The sequence below is a fragment of the Phoenix dactylifera genome, unplaced genomic scaffold, assembly GCF_009389715.1.
Source record: "Phoenix dactylifera cultivar Barhee BC4 unplaced genomic scaffold, palm_55x_up_171113_PBpolish2nd_filt_p 000092F, whole genome shotgun sequence".
Classification (NCBI taxonomy): Eukaryota; Viridiplantae; Streptophyta; class Magnoliopsida; order Arecales; family Arecaceae; genus Phoenix; species Phoenix dactylifera.
In genome coordinates, this window is record NW_024067680.1 from 675333 (window position 1) to 697354 (window position 22022).

The following is a 22022-nucleotide window of genomic DNA, read 5'->3' on the forward strand; positions in this document are numbered from 1 at the left end:
TTCAAGAACAAGTATGAAAGAAATCATAGCCAAAACAACTAGTTCCTTGCTCCAACTAAATATACTCCTAACTAATACCGGCTGTTTGGCTATTTGCTATATTAGAGGCTTTATTTTTTTGTTCTCCTGATAAAACTATCTTTTTAGGTATATTGACAACGAACAATCTATTTTTAATAACCAGGGCAGAAGAGAAAACAAAACAAATGATTTTCATATCTAAATTTTGCTTCCTAATCTAAGATTAGATCCCAATCTTGTTAGGTTTCACAGTAGTATATCTTACCTGGCAGGACAAGATGACAAACTGTAAGCATGACTGAGATTGCAAAAGAACTTTAAGAGATGAATAAGTAGGTAAGCAAGCAACATACAGATATGTTAGAGAAATAGCATCATAATAACAAGAACAAACAGATTGAGCCACATAATGAGCCGACCAATATAAAGAAATCAAGCATCATGCGATACTGCAGGCAATTAAGAATTGAGCAGAAATTGAATACCTCAAGAATCAATAGCACTAAATAGTAACCGGAGTAGCCTTTCTTGTACTGGAGAAAGAATAACAACAAACAGATCTTAACTGGTAGGTCAATTATAGATAGAACCATAATGTCCAAATCTAGATAATTCCATGTGTCTAGCTACAAATGTACAGATTGTGCTCTATGAATCACTTTCGAAGCCTATATTTGCAGTTGTGACCAAGTAACTATTTAAAATAAAGATGTTAGAAATTTTACATACCAATAAGATGGTCCAATATAATTAATCAGTTGTGAACAGAAGCTGATGAAACATCAAGGAATATCCTAGAACTTAATTAAGAAAAGGTGAAAAGAAAACAACAAAGAATATTAGAACACTAAGAAGACAGTAAACTAACAGTGAACCACTTGAAATTTGGTGATTAGAAATCACCAATTTGGTAAACCATTTTAAAAAATTAAAGTCAAGGTAATTAAAGAACTCTGATCACATTGTCTAAGACAGCAAATATATGCGGACATTAGAAACACATGAATCAAGTGTCTATGACAACTTACAAACATGAATCATTAAAAAATGTTAAAAACTCATTCTTGTGCCCCTAGAACAATATCTGTCAAGATAATGGCACACAGCTGATGGGAAACACTATTACATTTACATGTGTCCATAATCATTACAAGGCCTCCAACAGAGATATTCCTATCAACTAAAACAAGTTGAGCGAGGAACATAATACATAAACTCAAATAACAAAGAGAAGAGGGTGCATGGTGCTGGTTCCTCCCACAGAAAATGCTTTTATTTCTTAGAGAGTAAAAAGCCATATCTACAAATAGGACATAAGCCTAAGTCAAGCACAACATGTCTCAAAAGGTTCGTGACATGTAAGCCTGTTATTGTCACCAATGAACCTTTAAACAGTCACCCTGACAAGCCTGAAAATGAAGGGGTGAAGGATGATGGCAGATTCTTTTTCCACAATGCATGACTAAATTATTTGATTCAACCAAAATAAAGGATTACAAAGTTACAATAATAGCAAGCCGCACTTTACACTGAATCAACCCCTTGAACCTGCTGCCGAGCAAGGTACTTTTCCCTTCGTTCTTTCTGAGAAAAGGAATAAAAAGGGAAGTGGAGCAAAAAATTAGCAGAAAAGCTTCAGAGCAGATGAAGAGGATAGCTCACTCGTGCATGAATGTGGAAGATTAATTTACCCATTCATCTATGACAAGCCCTTCACCAACAATCCGAGGACCCGCATCTTCTGGAGGTTTCTTGCGGGCCTCAAGTGCTGCCTCAGCCTCAGCAAGCTGACGCTTCAGTTTTTCCATTTGCTTCAGCAACAATCACAATGTACATCATTGCTTGATATGTTAAATAATTAAGCAAGTAATTCACTATCTTAGGCATGAAAAGAGCTGGAAAAAAGGATGCCTGCAGATTGGCTTACAGGACTGGGACGTGCCACATCCAAGAATACAACCCGCAGAATTTGCTCCACTGCAACTTGATCTTTCTGCTCATCAAACTGTTGCAGACACTTCCTTTCAAATGGATAGTGATGCAAAAAAATATGCATTGACAATATTTAAATAATGTGGCTTCACAGTAATATATGTCAGTCCCCATCATAAATAATCTCAATGCAACAAGTTCAGGGTTGTTCTCGCAGTTCAGGATTTCCATAGCTAACCAGGTCTATTTCGTCATCATTTGTTAGCTAGGCAATTGCAGATGGCCACTGTTAACACCATGCATTAAATTAAAACAAGGTCCATATGCCTTTAAGGGCTCGTTTGGTTCGCAGGAAAAGAAGAGGAGAAAGTGTGGTCAATGAAAAAGTAATGAGATGCATCTTATTTGGTTGGAGTTTTCAAAGAAGAGAGATGGAAAAGTTGTATTCCCATGAGAATATGATTTCCACATTTTATGGGAAAATCTTTTCCATGAGAAACATGAAAAAGTTACTTTCCCGTGAGCCGGAAATCACTCCATTTTTATCTTTTTCCAAAAAAGCCCTTCAGCATTAAAGAGGCATTAAAGACCTAATTTTTATTAAGGATATAATAGAAATTATACATAACTTTTTAGGAAAGTGGATGGTCAACCAAATGTAAGCACTCTGAAAATCCGTGACTTTTCCATTGTCAACCAAACATGCCAAAAGTACTTTCTCAGGCATTCTTTTCTCAGGAATTTGCTTTCCAGGAATCATATTTTTAGAAGAAAAAATGCTTCCTACGAACTAAACAAGCCCTAAGTGTACTAGAATATTTTATAGCTGTTAATGACAAATAACAAAAGCCTCAGTCAAGCACATTTAGAATTGTCTTTACAGATTAAGGATATTCTCATCTTCACAAGGTTTATGAGCCAATTTTTCTAGTGATTCTCAACATTATGAAGTGAGTGAACCTAAACTATTTTCCTCCATGATTTCTTCCACCCACTGGAAGAAGATATGTACACATTCCAAGGTGGGTTAGCTTATAATATCAAAACTTCAAAAATTTGAGAAAACAAATTGAATGGCAAAGCTAAAATAGGTTATATATTTCTTTCTGATATGTCTTTGTTCCTAGAGGAACATGTCAAGTTCTTCTGAAGGAGTTGGTCCTGCAAAAAAAAAGTTAGAATTTCACCCAATATTTGAACAATGTTGAATTGGAAATGGCATGGTCAATCCATATTTGGCTGAAACCAGTCAAATTGAACAATTGATCAGTGGGCTGGTCTTGGTCAACGTGTTTCTTTTTTGCCAGAACTTTTCGAAATCAAAGCTAAAAAAAGCTCTGAAGAAAGAAACTTAGACCGACCTTGTCAAATTGGAAGTAATCAAAAGAAACAGACTCACCAGTTCTGGTACATATTCCATAGGTCCTTTCACCTTCAAACTCACAATCTTAAACTTAACCTTGCTCTTTTGATCCATCAGCTTTTCATTGTTCTCTGGATGCTCCACAAACTTGAAGACTAGCATTTAATATGGAAATAAGAATAAGAACACTATTGCAGAAATTCTATAAGAATTAATTTCGAATTTTCTTTTTTCTGGAGGAAAAATCAAGGAAAAAAAGCAAACACATAAACAAGATTACCAGTTGCTATGATACTCTCCCCAGGAGAAAGTATACCACCAGGAGGACGCATGAAACAGCTCTTTGGTGCAGTTGTTTGAAACTAACAAGCATTCCATTGGTCAATATTTGGCCAACAAAAAATATGTAATGAAAAAAATATCAAAACCAAAGTTCTCAGTGGAAATATTAGCTAGCGGGTACGAGAAAGAAATGATAAAAAAATGTGGATAAAGAATTTCCAAAGTAGAACAAATAATTACCAAAAGATAAGACATGCGTTGACTATGATTGATTCTATGAAAGTTCAAATACTACGGCACTTCCATACACACCTTAAATGCTACATGAGATTTGCTCGTATTCTTTATCCTGACTGCACTTCTAACCTGTTTACCAGGTTCATCTTCAACAGATATAATTTAAGGAAAACAGTTAATAAAAAGAACAATAGAATACCTTCAAAGTTTTAATTTTGATAACTAGCAGCCTTCGAAGAAATTATAACATCAAAAAGAAAAGCTAAAAACCAGAGATAAAAGCAAAGTTAAGCTCAAGATCTCATTTACTTTTGTAATTAAACTAGGAATATTAGCAGAAAATAAAGTCAATCTTCTGCATTGACTGAAACATGTAAATCAAAATATGGCATTCAAGGGGTACTCTAAGAAGGAAAGGCCCTCAATTCATTTATGTAAATGCAATTACAAGTCCAAATCTTCAATGGATAATGAATCAACCAAAACTTCATATCATTTGATTCATTTCCCAGGCAATAAATTCTAAATGACAAAATAAACACCATGAGTACAACCAATAAAAATTAAAAAATATTAAAATTTGCAAAAATAACCAGAATTCACCTACGGAGAAAATTAAGGATATTTCATGAAACCAGGATAATGAACTGAAACAGTGGTGTGCAATTCTTTTTCCTTTTAAATCTATTTTAGATAATTATGAGATTTGGGTAGGTAATTATGTGACAATGATATATTATTTAGGGTGTTAGCTCTCTATTTTACATCCCTACCCTGTTTGTCTGTTAGGTCAGTGCGTTCTTTAAACAAGGGTCCTTAACTTGCTTCAGTGGATAATGAAAGGAAAATTTTTCGAGGAGGTTGACCCCTCTCATATTGGTGACTATGATGTGTCAACCCCCTCAAAGTGGTCAATCCTCTACTATTTTCTATATTTCTTCATCTTTTTATTAAGATACAAGGCTGTATGGGCTGAAAATGAAATTAGAGTCTTCAAGATCCAACCAAGACCTTGACCCATATGAAACAACAGGTTGGGTTGGGTTGGGTCTAAATCTACGCCTCATTTCCATTTGGAGTCAGGTTTGCATCTTCCGTGCTTTGACCTGACCCGATGCAACCCTAGAAAGTACATGGACTAGAATAACTTAGCACCCCAAGCAAACCAAAACTGACAAAACAGAACCTAAGACAGAATTACCACTCATGGTAATCCATCCTATAATTTGGGCACATTTACTATGTCATGTATCAATTATGACAGCAGTCAACCAATCAATTTAGCACATTTAGCATGTGATGATACATGCCTTCTCATGACATAAAATTAATTATGTCTATGGGTCTACAAAAAACCCACTTACACCTTTTAAGTTTCCAAGTTCCTTTATCTCTAAAAATGTCATAAAAACATTATATACGTAGCACGATAATGATGTTTGAGGGTCAAATTCTTCGACGTGTAGAACTGTCTGCTCATCATGTAATTGGGGCATGAGTCCCACCAGGTATGATGTAATAAGTAATTCTTTTTTTTTGGTCCAACCCCAAATAGTTGTGATAAGGCTTGTTGGTTATGGCACAACAAATTTGTTACTCTTATTATTGTGATTAACAAGTTTTGAAATTATAAATTGAACTATTTGTAGTTATTATTCAAACGTTATTACAATGACCATGTAGGTATTGGAAATTAAAATATATGCAATGCAATTTATTATTAAAAGTAAATAAACCACAAACAGTTCAATTCCTCAATAAATTTTCCCCAACACAAACCCAACCCCAGAAGTATGGGTTTGGATTTGGATCCACCTCTAACCAATTCAACCCAGTATTCCTATTGAGACAGAAAAATACAAAGGTCAATTTGACCCGATCAAAATTCAATTTCAAACTAGGTCAGATTGGATTAGACCCAAAATTAATATCAAGCTGGATAAGGATCAAGCAAATTCCTGACCCTATCCAACCCACTTGCAGTTCTAGCCATATCAATTGATACCAGTCATCGTTTTGGTTAATGGGATAATGTACTTGGCACTAATGGAGAATGAACTTGCGGTTCTGAAAGCAAGGATAGATGTCAAGATTGGAACCTACGTCAACTTCTGGAGATAGGTGAAAGTCGTTTCCCACTTCAAGAAACTTTATCAAAATCAAGAAGTTGCAGTCCAAGAATCTTCTGGTATGCCACCATTAGATGTATCAAGTTCCCAAGGCCAATATGGAGTGGGATATGGTGAAATTGCCATTCAAACCCAAAAAAGTAAAAAGCTGAGTTTCCTAAATTTGATGGTAAGTTTCCAGCAGGAAAGACGGAAAAGGAACAACCAAGAAAATAACATCCTAGAGAGGGATTATTATGGTCATAGCCCAGTCTCCAACCCATGCTATATATCTCAATTATGCAGATTCAAGAGGAATACTCTCAAAGCTATGCCAACCTGAAATATGTTTTGGAATATCAAACTCGGTCCAGGAGAGTGATGGGACCAGCTGAATCATTTTTGGTTAGTTGTATTGTTCCATCTCCAAGATAAAATCATGGTTAAGGTAAAGGTCCTTCAGCCTATGAATTTCTTGCAAGCATGTTCTTCTGGCTTGGCTTCAAGAGGAGGCTGTGCAAATTGATTCTCAATTTCAAAGCCTATTCATGACAAATCCAGTTTTGTAGACTCCAAAGAAAAGAAGCATGCCTCCGACCAAAAATTTGACATTTGCAGAGATGTTAGAAGGCAAAAGAAAAGGCATAGTCCTTAACCATGATGAAAAGCTTAGTTTTGGAGACCATATAAAGCAAAACTGTCATTGGTATGAGCATGTCTTCAGAATGATGATAAGTTGATAACTATGTAAAGGCATGTGAAACTATGCATAACCCTTCAAGACCAAGAATGCAAGAGGAAGATGGAATGATGCCCATCAGTAAGTTATTTTTTTATGTTATTCTAACTGATGATGTTTTAGGAAGATAACAATGAATATTGGTAGGTTATTTGGGATGTTAGCTCTACTTTCCAAACATGTCAGCTCTCTATTGATGTTTTTTAATGTTTTCTCAAAGAAGCTTATCTACCCTTCCATCCTCAAAGCCTTGAACTGATCAATTTTCTCCTCTTTTCTCTTAGATTTTTTTTTCCAAATTTTAAATTAAGATATGACAAAATTGTATCGATCAATCGATCACAATGACAAGAAAACAACATAATTCCAACCCCTGCATCTCATCAATAGAGTTATTGTGATGCCAATAAAAAGAGAATTAACTTTGTAAGCCAGAAAGGCCTGAAGGCTAAAGTCATTAAGATGTCCAAACTTCAAATAACTACACAAAAAATGAACTGATCTAGCAAGCATAAAGGGAGAGAAATTTATTCTTAAATAAGAGAAAATAACGCAAACCAGTCCACCAAACGATCAGCAAACCTCTTAAAACACATCTACACACCATTTAACTAAGAAAGTGACAGAAATCCCCTCATAGATATTTTTAAAGCAACCAATTCCACAAATTCTCATAAGCAACCCATAAATCAACTTCCAAAACTCCCATCAAATCCTTCCAAATAAAATTTTTTGGGGTCAGTATACAAAGAAAACGGTAATTCTATGCTCTATTTGGAAATTCTGATGACAAAATTCAAACCAAAACCTTTTCAGTACCCAACATCGATTGCTTGTCAATTGAAGAAGCTCATTAGTTACAAGAAGGAAATTTAGAAGAAAAACCCTACGAGGGTTTAAATCGCATAACAAGCTCACTAACCAGCACAAGAGATCCTGCTCCCCGAGTAAAAAATCGAATTACTCAACATCCAGGCGAAAAAATCCCAACTTCCACAGGAGTATACAAGAGAGAAAAATCTAGCGAAGATGCAATTTGAAAATAGAAAATTAAGATAGAAACCGAAATACTCACGTGGGAAGTAGAGCTTGGTGGGCGGATCGAGCCGGAGGCGGCGCCGGGTTGGCAGCAGCGACCGTGCCACAGCCTTCACCGTGCTCCCACCGGCGTGACGGTGGCCGGCGTCTGGTCCCGCCGCCTCCGGCTGCCCCGCCTGCCCCACCTGGCTCCTACTCGAGCTCCGGTGGCTGTGCTGCGTCAGCGACGCCGACGAGTTCGTCGACGACGACCCCCCTCCGCTGCTGCCGACGCCTCCGCCGCCCCAGAAGGGAAGCCGGCACAGCCCCCACCCTTTTCCCTCCGCCGTCCCCCCCGCCCTTCCGTTCTCTACCGCCATCTCGTCGACCTCCTCCCAAACGGGCGACCCGACTCCGCCCCTCAGTCCATAGAGCAGCGGCTCCCTCTCCGGCGGAGCACCAGACCGCAGCTCGTGTCGCGTCACCGAAGATATGTTAACGTGTCGATCCTCCGCCCTTCACGACGATCTCTCGCGGTGGCAACAATAGAGGAGGAGGAAACAGGGGAAGACGGTGGGTGACAGGCAGCTCGGACTTCAATACAGATTTAACTGCATTTAAGAAATCGGTTTCATGTCCGTCGCCATTTTGGGATCTTCATCCTTTCCCGTCCTTTACTGTGCTTTTCCTGTTCCCTTCCGCTTCCTTCCTGAGTGGGTAGATGCAGTCACTCATAGGTAAAAGTACCTTCCTTAGAGACATGCCACTCAAAGTTCTCTGTCAGATTTTAAATTTCTTGTATCTTACTAGAAAAAAAAGAAGTCTGGCTCGAATTCAATTAGTATCAATTTTTTTCTTTTTTGATCCTAACTCAATTAATCTATACAAATATATTACATATTTTTAAAATTATTATATATATATATATATATAATTATTTTGTTTTACCAACTTATTATTAAAATACAATTGAAATAATTATTATTAATTTATTAGATTTTAAGATAAAATATTTTCTTATTGAGCCTGGCCCACTTAATGAAGTCGTGGCCGTGGTATTTTCACGTACGGTGAGGCGAGCTGGTACTTTGCTGTGACGTTTTTAATAATGGTGGCAGTTGGCAGTTGGACTAGAAGGTCGGGCGAGAGCGTTTACACGGCAGAGAGGATAAGAGAGGTATGATGGTCACATAGATTTGGAATCGTGATGTTTGTATGAGAAGTACAGCAGCTTGGAATTTATTTAATCGCCATTCTTTTGGTTGGTTTAGAGGTGGCATCTCGGTGGCAATTTATATTGCGGCCAAAGTAGCAGGGCTTGGAGTGAACTGTGCAACTCAGCAGATGCAGTGTGTTAAGGCCAGATTCTTAAGTGCATGGCATGATTTGTTAGGTTATTGAGTTAGTGCTTGCTCAATGAGGTAAGTAAGTGCTTACTTGGACTAGATAATTAACTGATTATTAGGAGTTAATTGTGAAAGATAATAAGAGAGGCTTTTATATGATCATTATATCATCTAACATTAGATAGCATTTATATTTGGGTGATAATAGGAAGGATAAGATTTATGAAAGAAATGAATATCAATGTACTAGGGGAAAGAAATGATGTATAAGTATTTTGGGCTGGTGGTCTGCTTTGGTGAAGCTAAATGACTGCACTCAACAACAAATATTTGATGCTTATGGTAATTGTAAAACAATACGGATCATGCACGTTCTCTCTATCTTTTATGTGATGATCACTGCAATATAGCGTGTGAGTTTAAATTTTTTTTTTCCCTTCATGTTGCATCCAAAAAATATTGAGTAAATAATCACAAATTGATTGGATATCATATTTGTATGAGTTGCAAAGAGAAAAACAACGAAATCCTAATTCAGTAGGCATTATTGCAAGTATTTGGAAATCCCACTTACATGAGAGTGAGAAAATCCTTACCGACAACAACATGATATATCTTTATTAAAATAATAAAAAATATTAAGGGGCAACCAAAAGCTCCAGCTTCTGCATATTTCTATTTATAAAAGTGAAATTTATCCACTGTTATTGATCCATACTTTAATGAGTAACATCCGCAGTCCCCACCATTATAATAACAAGCAACAAAATGATGGTTATAGAGAGTGGAAGTGATAAAGACCATGATTATACTTCAATTGATCATAAGCTAAACCTACAATCATATGGCAGACTTAATAATCCTTGTTCATCATTCTTGTGATTGCAAATCATAATAAATCTTATAGGCTGAGAGATGTGAAGGTAGAATAAGTGTAATAGCAGTTCAATGACAGAAAGATACTCTAAATTGATACTTGATTGTTTTCTTTATTAAAAAAAAAGTCGGATAAGCAAACTTTCTCATTATTTTTATTATATCCTTGAAACAAGTTCTATTTTATATGGTTAAATATTTAGAAATATTGAGAAATAGAAATCACGAACTAGCCAAACCAAATAAGAAACCAATATGTATATTTTATTTCTTTTATTTTTTGGATTCAATTCTATTGAATACCATATCTCCTAATTCTTAGAGGTGGATATGTATGCCTTCTAACCATCACACCTCTCTATCATTTTTGTTTCTCCAAATTTATAGGAATAGACTAGAAATGCCATTTTTAGCTAGCTCTTCCCCGTATCTCAATAGTTGTTATTTAGTTGGCAGTGATTCAAAGTGGGACAAGTAAGGGAAGTACATAGGAAGGTATAACACATACACACACATATATGCGTGTGCGCTTTGCACACACACATGCACACGCATGTGCACACACGCACATATATAATTTTTGGAGTCAAACTTCACTTGGAAAAAACAATCTGTGTCAAGCGCAGGAGCGAGCATGACCCAACTTTAAACAATTGCATTATAAAGTGTTATGATGAGTAAGAAAAATCATGATTCTTTCTCTACTACTCATATTTGAGTATTTACTAAACTTAGTTAACCCCATCATATGCATTTAAGTACAGGCATCTTAAATTTACGGTGTACTCATTAAATATTCATGTAATACAAGTCTACAACCAGCATAAAGAAGTTGTATATAATAATTACCATTTTGATTATATTTCTATTTACAAATTTGCAGGATAATATGTGTAAAATAAATGAACTTAAGCTTGGGAAAAACCTATATGGGGTAGAGAAAGCAATAATTTCTCGATAAAGATGTTATAACCATTCTATCCATGAGTATAAAATTTTCAAACTATCATTAGTATAACTTCTATACAAGTATATAGTGGCATACCAAAATAGTTATGGTATATCCATGAAGGTCCTTATGATATGACTACCATAAAATATTTAGTATCTTGTCAAGAAATAAGTCATAATAGCGTAAATCTCATCGAATTAAAATCCTACCGACCAAGTTCGTGAGATTTGTTTTCTTTTTTCAAGAGAAAGGTAGAGTGAATCCCCACCTCAATTCGTTAAGATAAAAAAGTATGCTGGAAAGAAGGGAGAGAAGATAAAGAAGATAGACCCTCGGTAACCTAAGCTTTCAATCTATAATCCATCAACAATAATGATGACCCAAAGATTGATTTAAAGATTGATTTTGATAATCACAAAACCTTGAAGTATAAATACTAATGTTTGTGTTGCAAGGAGAAAGATATTTATTTTGCAAGGAACATAGCAAGTTGGATGAATACAAGAAGGCCTCCAAAGCTCTCAAGAAAAGTTGGAAGAAAGCTACAATTTATTGGCCCAAGTTTCAAGTTTAAAGTATTCAAGTTGGAGGAGCAAATTTTAAAGAAAAATTCAAAAGAATAGTTCTCGAGTCGACTCCTCGAAAATTCGAGTCGACTCTGATACATGCCGAGTCGACTCCCAACATTTCCGAGTCGACTCAAAAGAGTAATAGAGGAAAGACAGAACAAAGAATTTTAGACCCTGCAATCGAGCCGACTCCAGAGGACCACGAGTCGACTCCGAAGTCAGGCGAGTCGACTCCTAATTGTGCAAGAGTCGACTCCCAGAGAAAAGCAAGGCAAAAAGTCAGAGAGACAATTTCGGACACTGAGAGCCGAGTCGACTCCCGCAAAGTCCGAGTCGACTCCGAGGCAGTTCAACTCCAAAGACAGAGGATCAGTTTTCGAGCTCTGAGAGCCGAGTCGACTCGAAGAGAATCCGAGTCGACTCGAGGAAGAAAATCAGAAAGTATGTCCTCTGGATTCCTGAGAATGAGCCGACCCCCAAGTGCCCGAGTCGTCTCCAGCTATTGGCGAGTCGACTCCAGTTTGGTCCGAGTCGACCCGAGGACAAGGCATGCACATTAATTCAAATTTGGAACAGTGGCCGAGTCGTCTCCAGTCAAGCACGAGTCGACTCCTGCAACAGGCGAGTCGACTCCAGATCGCGCGAGTCGACTCCGATCGCAACGGAAATATTGTCAGGAGGTACAGACTGTGTCTAACGGCTCTATTTTCGTCTCTAACGGCTAGATTCTTGTTTCCACGCCATCTAAAGCTATAAAATTAAGAGGAAAGCTAGGGAAGATGGTATGGAAGTGGGAAAGAACATTTAGGAAAGAGATTTCAAAGAGATTACAAGGAAAATCTCCCATAAGTACAAAAGGGCCATTCAAAGTAAAATAGAGAGAAGAAGAGCATCCAAGTGAATTCCAAAGCTTCCTCTCCATCCGTGTGCTGCCTCGGTGATTCTCCACTTCGTGCCAAATCAGAAGAGGGTCAAGTAAAGAAGAAGCCGAGCTCCTTCATCTTCAAAACTCGGTTGAGGGCTTCTCTTTACTCTATTTGTTTATATTTGCTACATTTGCTTAGTTAAGAAGCTTGTATTTGCTTTAAATTCTTAGTCTAATATCTTGTAACTTGATTCAATCAAGGGATTGAATCAAGAGGTTAAGGTTTGTTGGTGAGCCAAAGGAAAAACCAACGGTGTTAAGGTTTGTTGGTGAGCCAAAGGAAAAACCAACGTTGTAAGGTTGTGGTTGGTGAGCCTTTGGGGAAAACCAACTGGATTGATTATGAACCCGAAAAACAATCGTTGTAAGGTTGTGGTTGGTGAGCCTTTGGGAAAACCAACTGGGTTGGATTGTGAGCCCGTGAAAACAATCAGTTGGTTCTAGTCGGTGAGCCTGTGAAAACCGACCGAGTTCGTTGTGATCTCGCAAAACAACAAGTTGGGTTGTGAGCTTGTAAAACAACCGGCTGTAATCTGAGGGATTATAGTGAAATTCTCAAGAGGTCTTGGGGAGTAGATGTAGGTACTGGGATGCACCGAACCACTATACTTTTGTTGTGTTTGTGATGCTCTTTGTTATCTAACTTCCTCACTCACTTACTTACTTAGATACTATGCTTGCTTAACACTTCTCCGTGCATCTTTTAGTTGCAAGCATATTCAATTTACTTAATCAAGTCTCATTCAATATAACAACATTAAGACTCATTGTATTGAATTGCATACTTGGGCAAACTTAGACTAATCTTTTATTGAGTCCGCTGCTTAATAGTTGATTAGATTAGAATCTTACTCTTGCTAAGTTTAAATTCCACTATGCATCCATACAACTTAGCTTAATTAACTCTAAAAGATTATAAGTAGTTGAAAAATTTTTAAAAGACCCAATTCACCCCCCCTCTTGGGTTGTCATCTTGGGCAACAAGTGGTATCAGAGCAGGTGCTCTAAGATTAATTATTGATCTTACGATCAAGAGCCAAAGATCATGACAACTCAAATAGATAGTTTTCTAGGAGAAGGACAATTAATTGATACACCTCCACTATTTAATGGGATAAACTATACACATTGGAAAGCACGCATGCGCATTTTCATACAATTACTTGATTATAATTTATGGAGCATTATAGTCAATGGAACACACACAAACACTAGTCATAATGAGAAAATGGTTTAACAAAATTCAAAAGCCATGAACCTATTATATTGTGCATTAGATAGGAATGAGTTTAATTGCATATCTTCTTGCATGACTGCTAAAGAAATATGGAATATGCTTGAAGACAAATATGAATGCACTAGCAAATCTGAAACATCATGTGTAGAAGAAGAGCAGTATCATATTGCAAATCCATGCTTCATGGCACATGAGGTACATGCTGAAACTGAAAGCAATTTTACATTTGATGAACTTCACGATGCCTTTTCTAATTTGTATTTAGAATATAAGAAACTTATTTGTAAGAACAAGAACTTGAAGAATGAAAATTAAATTCTAATAGATGAAAAACTGAAACTAACTAATAAAACTGAAATCTTAATTAAAGAAAATCAAGAACTAAATCAAAGAAATCAACTTCTCACTGAAAGCCATGATAAACTTAAGAAAAACAATGAATTACTTTCAGAAGATAACAGAAGATTAACTAAAGAAGTTGACAAATTAAAACCTGTTGTTGAAAGATTTACCTTCAGCTCTGAAAAATTGAACCTTATGATAAATAATCAAAGAGCTGAATTTGATAAAGTTGGATTAGGATATCAACCTTGGTACACCCAAAAATCTTTGAAGAATATGTTTGTTAAAACAGTTTTTAATTATTCTAAAACAGATTCTTATAATACTGATAAACAGGAACAAAAGCTAAGTAAAATCTCTTCTATTATTCCTAAATCTATACATTACAAATTTGATGAACCTAAAAGGCAAAAACAGAAAACTGAAAGTTTATCTACTACTTATGTTAGATCTATGTTTGTTAAATTCAACAAGAGGATACAGAAATACATCCCTTGTAATCGTAAAATCTGTAAATTTATGGACAAAATAGCTATTAAGAAAATATGGGTTCCAAAAGAAATAATTATAGCTAACCTATAAGGACCCAAAAGAGCTTGGGTTCCTAAGTTGAAAATATGATTATTTTTCAGCAAGTATGTCTAGCTATCCAAGGTTCTAATGAAAGATGTTTTCTAAATAATGGGTGCTCTAGACATGTGTTAAAGAATTAAATTTAAAATGTAATTAAGAAGAATGATTTAAATGAAAGAAATAATGAAATAAGTAATTCTTGCATCCTCTCATATTGAAATTACTTTATTAGTTGATTAAAATATAACTTGCAAGAATTAATCATTTTTGTGATATAAGTGATATTTTTGGTATGAAAAGAAAATATATTCAAATCACTTCATTTTATAGTATGCTCTACTCACTATTGGATAAGTTGCTAAATGATTAATTAATTAAAAATAACTTTATGAATTCTCTATATGCTTGATTAAGAGTTTTTGTCCATGGCATTATCTTCTATTGATCATAGACATAATAATGTGTACTTGGTATGCTTTTGAATATATGCACTATGAATACCAAGATTAAAGAAACCATCTTTGGCCTATAAAATCAACTCATGCTAGTATGTACTTAATTTCAAGAGACCTTGCCATTGGCTTACTTAGATTATCTTCTGAAAGGTCAAAGTTTGCTATGCATGTTAACTAAGGAAACAAACAAGAATCAATCTCTAAATCTAAAGATGTTGTTTCCATCACTAAGTTTTCAAAAGCTTACATTGGATTTGTTCTTGGCAAATAAAATTGAAGTATTTTCTGTATTTGCTAAATCCTGTAAAAGTGTTTCAAATGAAAAAAGTTTTCAAACTGTGAAGATAAAGAGTATCATGGCACAGTGTTGAAAACCAAAATCCTGATAAAGTTTATACAGAAAATAATTATTTCAGCACCAAGGACACCTTAAGTAAAATAGGGTTAATAAAATTCTTGAAGAAATGAAAAAGACAATTGTGTATGATAGTCATCTACTTAAATGATTTTTAAAAGCTATCATCACTGCTTGTCATACATATGATTTCTATTAGATCTATTTTTGATGAAAACTCCTTTTATTCTTCTGAAAAATAGAAAATGAACTATTGCATATCTTTCATATTTTCCAGTCGTACACGTTATGCTTGATATGTTCTTATAAAAATAATGCCAAACCTGATAAAGATATTTCTATCCTTGGATATCATTCATCAAGCAATACATATAGAACATTCAATGAAAAGATTCGAGTTGTAGAAATATCAATTCATTTTATTCTTTATGAGACTAATGATTTATTATCAAGATACTAAAATTAAATTATATATGTATATGGTTAATCTTTTACATATAACAATCTGAAAACTTGTTAATAATTAGAACCAAATTGAGTTTTTCAGAAATGGACTTAATGAAGAAAAATTGATAACTACTAAAAGACTAAATCAAGAAAAGATGAAATAGATCTTGAAGAAATTCTTGCATGATTAGAAGTAAAGATCACCATTATCATTTGCTTGCTTTATGAGCTTTATATTCTATCAAATGAATGTGTAGAATGCACTCCTAGGTGCTTATTAAAGAAGATATGTGTTAAATAACCACCATATTTGAAAACACTCATTACAAATATGATAAAGCAATACATAATTTGGAATAAGCATCAAAAGCAGGATATAAAAGCCTAAGTAACCTTTTTTTTAACAAAAAGTAATAGTGATAAATCTATGCATCAAAAAGAAGAATTTGTGATATCTTATTTGCTCAAGGTATGCATTGATGACATTATTTTTGGTTCTACTAATGAAGAGTTATATGAAGATTTTACTAAGCTCATGCAAGGTGAGTTTGAAATATGTATGATGAATGAATTAACATCTTCTCACAAACTCCAAATTAAGACAAACAAGAAAGGGGATCTTCATTGACCAAAGTTAGTCCACAAGAAAACTCTTATAGAAGATTGGCATGAAGAAGGTATGTCTATGGCCCCATCTTGTAGAATTTGAAAAGGGTGAGCAAAGTAGATCTATTGTTTTAAAGCTGTATTGAAGCATGATAGAATAATTATTTTATCATACAGCTAGTAGACCAGATTGTATGCTCATTATGTGCACTTGTGCAAGACTTCAATCTAACCCTAATGATTCATAATCTGAATTTTGATAGAAACAACTGTTTAAGATAAATTGATTAAAACTTAGCTAACATGTCTTATTGATAATTATCTTAAGCAAATAGAATCTAAGCTAAATTGATTTTGAAAACAAGAAATTGATTTGATCTTGATAAATCTTCCTAGTGCCTCACATGCTTGTCCTTGAACCATCTGGGTTAATGAAACTATCTCTTTAGTTTAAGTGATATGTGCTTGCTTATATTTAGGCAATCTCTTGAGTAAAGTGACTCAATATTCAACTATTGTCATATCTTATTTTGAGTCACCTAGTTAAAAAATATGTTGGATAAATGGTTTGTATCTTGAAGAAACTAATGACTCTCTTTCAGGAAAAAAAAGGAGTTTGTTAATAATGCAGGATCCTTGAGCAAGAAAATGAGAGATTTCAATTTGAAGGACACCTCCACATAAGATACAATAAACATTCACATGCAAACAAGAGAGAGGACCTTCTTCAGCCAAAAGTTCACACATAAGAAATCTAGTTTGGCTTGAAGAATATAAAATGAATAGGTAATTTTAGATACCTCTCTCATAAATTAATTGAGCAAAGTCAATAACTTAATCTTATTATGGCATGATTAAATTCTTTAATTATTAATTTTTGATATCATGTCTATATATGTATTGATTGACTTATACTTTTAGAAAGTGTTTCATGGTTTGCCCAAACTAAATTATTTCTTTGCCTATATCATAACCATAAAATACACAAGTATATGCTTAAAATTTTGATGAAAAATAACTTGTGAGAAGTTATGAATCCTTGAGCACAATGAAAATGTTGTTTGCATGATATACATCTATATGATACATAAGATTATTTCTTTATTCTGCTCTTTCATGTAAATTACTTGAGAATAACAAAAAAAGAGAGAGATAAAGAAAAGAAAATGGATATTATTCAAGAGAAGTAAAATCTAAGTAAAGGCAAACACTTCAATCTTAAGGAAAAGCAAAACAAGCATAATATATTTGGCACATTTATGAGACTTGTGAAAGGGATAAAATCCGTAATTAATTACACTTAAACAGAGAGAGTTTGAAGTGAACATTTTAACCTTTCTATATTGCTCATCATAGGGATGGTGCCAATGGGGAGGCTAGTGGTAGTACCCGGCACTATTTGACCCAACTATTCGGTGTAGGGTATATCAGGGACGGCACAAGAGGGAGGCTAGTGGTAGTACCTCGTGCTCTTTCCAACTCCACCGGATAGGGAGCAAATAGAGTATAGAGCATAAGAAAGTAAAAATGAAAGACAAAGTAAATGAAAGTATATAAGAAGAATCGAGTCAAATTTTTTAATCACTTGAAAACACACTTTAAGGATGAAATCAATGCAAGATTATATTTAAATAGGGGGAGTTTATTTGAAAAGAATTGATTTTGATCCTTGACATGCTTGTCCTTAATATTTTAATGCATGACTTAACACATAATATATTTTGCATGTGGCATGATGTCTTGAATTATGGGTTCTCAATATTTTGTAATGCTCCATGCTTGGACAATTTGATTGAATGTGTAAAATACTACATAAAATTTTTGTTTGGTATTATAGAAAGAAATTTCAGATTTGTCATTCACAATCATCTTTGAAATCTGAAAGTTGAATAAATTTGTAAAAAGGAAAAGAGAAGAATATCTCTATTTAGGCAAAAAAAAAGAATTGATTTTGTTTATCTTTCAACTTGCCTAACCTTGGTATATAATGTTCTAATTTCTACCAAAACTCAACATAAATACAAATATTCTGAATATGCTCTTATATGTTTGAAATATGTGTTTTCAATCATAATGATTTAAGATGAGCTACAATGTGGAAGATACATATCTCAAATTATGACTTTGAAAGCCTCTATTGAAAATCTTTATGAAATTCAGAATCTGATTTTGTATAAAAGCTTAAACTCAATATGATTTCTAAATAAAATCTTAATTTAAGAAAAACAGAATTAATTTTGATGCCTTGGTTGATTGCTCCGATACGCATCCGAAACATATCATTTCTTATCTTTAAAGTGTACTAATATTAGTCCAAATGATGTGTCTTTCAATGATCTTGATTGCAAACAAAAATTTCTAAATATATGATTGTATTTTGATATTAAAAAGATTTATTGTGTTTCATGTATACATTGCTGAAAAACTATGATTAAGGAATTGAGTTCTATAAATATATATACCTCAATGATCATCTATATGTTTTTTTTTTCTTCTTTTTTTTCTCTCCTACATTCTTAAAGACTTCCATCAATATATATATATATAGAGTGAATGATCTTAAAGCTAGAAATATTTTAGCTCACTCAAATGATTCTTAAAAGAAAGAAAATGTAAATGCTTTTGAAAGAAACTGAGCTTCAAATGAATCATTTTCTTATTAATATTTCTATATATTTTCTCTAAGATTAAGAGAAAACATAACTTGTTCTTGAAGAAAGAGTAATTGCTACAAATTTTGAATAATGCTAGATTACTCTACATTCTCGATATCATAGAATTTCAGTTTTATTCACGTTTATCATTAAACTCTGAAATTCAACAATAGAAAAGAATGATTAAAGAGGAATGCATCTTTTGAGGGGGAGCTTTAGATATTCAGTATCTTATCCTAAAGTTACTTTAATTTGATGCATACCTTGATTTTTATGGATTGATTTTGATGAACCTCCTTATATTGCAAGACTTGCTTTAATTATATAATAAGTTTATACCTTGAGATGAGTTCTATAAAGGTTGTCTTATCTCAAACATTGAGTCTTATGAATATAAGCTGAAACTTATAGAAAATATATTTTCGAGATTGACAATTTTATTGAACATTATCTTCAAATTCTAAACTCTCAAATAGAATGATTAATTGAGGGGGAGAAAGAAAATTTCAGAAGGAGAGATCTTATGGAACTTAATCGCATAAATCTATAACTAAAGGAGAGAGAGAAAGAATACTAAATGAAAAGTGATCCTAATACTCTCCAATATGTATCATCTGAAATTTAAAATCTGAAAATCTTTATGATACACCTTGAGGCTTGTTATTTGTTTGATATATCTTATGCATATATCATGAACCAAATTGCAATTCAAACAGTTGATCTTAAGAGCCTCTAACTTATTGAAAAAGGGGGAGAATAATGTGTTTAATTCTCTTGAGTATCTCTTAGAAAACCTCTTTTTGGAATTCATTAATGTGTTCTTATTGGCTTATTCTTCAGAACTTCAATCTTGTGCCAATTCATTATTATATGTACCAAAATATTTTTTTTTGGAATAAAGTCTTTAGAAGAACCTTCAAAGCTTTGAATTTTATGTATGCTCTAAGATATATCATAAATTGAATGAATTCATGTTTTGGTATTTATGCCACAATATGTTTACACCATAAAAGAACTTTGCAATCATACTTAATATATTGCTCTTATACTCTAAAAATTAGTTTAATTGTTCTCTTTTTGCTAAAATACTTAATATATTGGGGCAAAAGATCTTAAATGAACAAGCTTTCATACTTATTATTGAAAAGAGGTTAGATTTCCATTCGTGCTTTCCTTGAATATCATTTGTGGTACTTCTTGAATTAACTTAAGAAAGATTCCACCTGTACTTGATTTGAAAACTATCTTTAGAATCACATTCGATGTGCTCTCATCATAATGTGCTCTGAAATCATCTTAATTGGCTATGATCTATGCTAATTAATCTTATTCTGACATTATTGCCTTGAGTTATATGATTCATACTTGCAATAATTTAACATGCATTAACTGAAAATCAGAGTACTATAAGGAAAAGAAATATTTGAGTACCATTAACCTTGTGCTTAATGATTCATTATTTTACAACCTTTTTGATGTTGTCAAAAAGGGGGAGAAATATCTGAGTACATGCTCATATTGCTTTATGTGTTGATTATGTTAAGATTAAATCTAAAAAGCATTATCATGAAGTATATTTTAAAGATATATATTTTTTCCACTTCAAACAACTTAGCTATGCATTACTTCTAGAACATAATATATTTTATATTGCATATACTCCAAGTTTTGTCATCATCAAAAAGGGGAAGACTGATGACCCAAAGATTGATTTAAAGATTGATTTTGATGATCACAAAACTTTGAAGTATAAATACTAATGTTTGTGTTGCAAGGAGAAAGATATTTATTTTGCAAGGAACATAGCAAGTTGGATGAATACAAGAAGGCCTCCAAAGCTCTCAAGAAAAGTTGGAAGAAAGCAACAATTTATTGGCCCAAGTTTCAAGTTTAAAGTATTCAAATTGGAGGAGCAAATTCTAAAGAAAAATTCAAAAGAATAGTTCTCGAGTCGACTCCTCGAAAATTCGAGTCGACTCGGCTCCAATACATGCCGAGTCGACTCCCAATGTTTCCGAGTCGACTCAAAAGAGTAATAGAGGAAAGACAGAATAAAGAATTTTAGACCCTGCAATCGAGCCGACTCCAGAGGACCACGAGTCGACTCCGAAGTCAGGCGAGTCGACTCCTAATTGTGCAAGAGTCGACTCCCAGAGAAAAGCAAGGCAAAAAGTCAGAGAGACAATTTCGGACACTGAGAGCCGAGTCGACTCCCGCAAAGTCCGAGTCGACTCTGAGGCAGTTCAACTCCAAAGACAGAGGATCAGTTTTCGAGCTCTGAGAGCCGAGTCGACTCGAGGAAGAAAATCAGAAAGTATGTCCTCTGGATTCCTGAGAATGAGCCGACCCCCAAGTGCCCGAGTCGTCTCCAGCTATTGGCGAGTCGACTCCAGTTTGGTCCGAGTCGACCCGAGGACAAGGCATGCACATTAATTCAAATTTGGAACAGTGGCCGAGTCGTCTCCAGTCAAGCACGAGTCGACTCCTGCAACAGGCGAGTCGACTCCAGATCGCGCGAGTCGACTCCGATTCCAACGGAAATATTGTCAGGAGGTACAGACTGTGTCCAACGGCTCTATTTTCGTCTCTAACGGCTAGATTCTTGTTTCCACGCCATCTAAAGCTATAAAATCAAGAGGAGAGCTAGGGAAGATGATATGGAAGTGGAAAAGAACATTTAGGAAAGAGATTTCAAAGAGATTACAAGAAAAATCTCCCATAAGCACAAAAGGGCCATTCAAAGTAAAATAGAGAGAAGAAGAGCATCCAAGTGAATCCCAAAGCTTCCTCTCCATCCGTGTGCTGCCTCGGTGATTCTCCACTTCGTGCCAAATCAGAAGAGGGTCAAGTAAAGAAGAAGCCGAGCTCCTTCATCTTCAAAACTCGGTTGAGGGCTTCTTTTTACTCTATTTGTTTATATTTGCTGCATTTGCTTAATTAAGAAGCTTGTATTTGCTTTAAATTCTTAGTCTAATATCTTGTAACT

General features: G+C 34.5%; 1 protein-coding gene across 1 annotated transcript; it reads right to left on the reverse strand.

Moving 5' to 3' along the window:
- Window positions 1-1128: 1128 nt before the first annotated feature.
- On the reverse strand, window positions 1129-8389 carry LOC103717317 (vesicle-associated protein 4-1-like). Its single transcript, XM_008805643.4, has 7 exons — window positions 7758-8389; window positions 3911-3981; window positions 3597-3678; window positions 3353-3471; window positions 1949-2026; window positions 1713-1832; window positions 1129-1605 (listed from the first exon to the last, which is right to left on the reverse strand). Exons 1-7 carry the CDS (start codon window positions 8077-8079, stop codon window positions 1546-1548), a joined length of 852 nt encoding a protein of 283 aa, XP_008803865.1. The 5' UTR covers window positions 8080-8389; the 3' UTR covers window positions 1129-1545.
- Between the last annotated feature and the right edge of the window lie 13633 nt (window positions 8390-22022).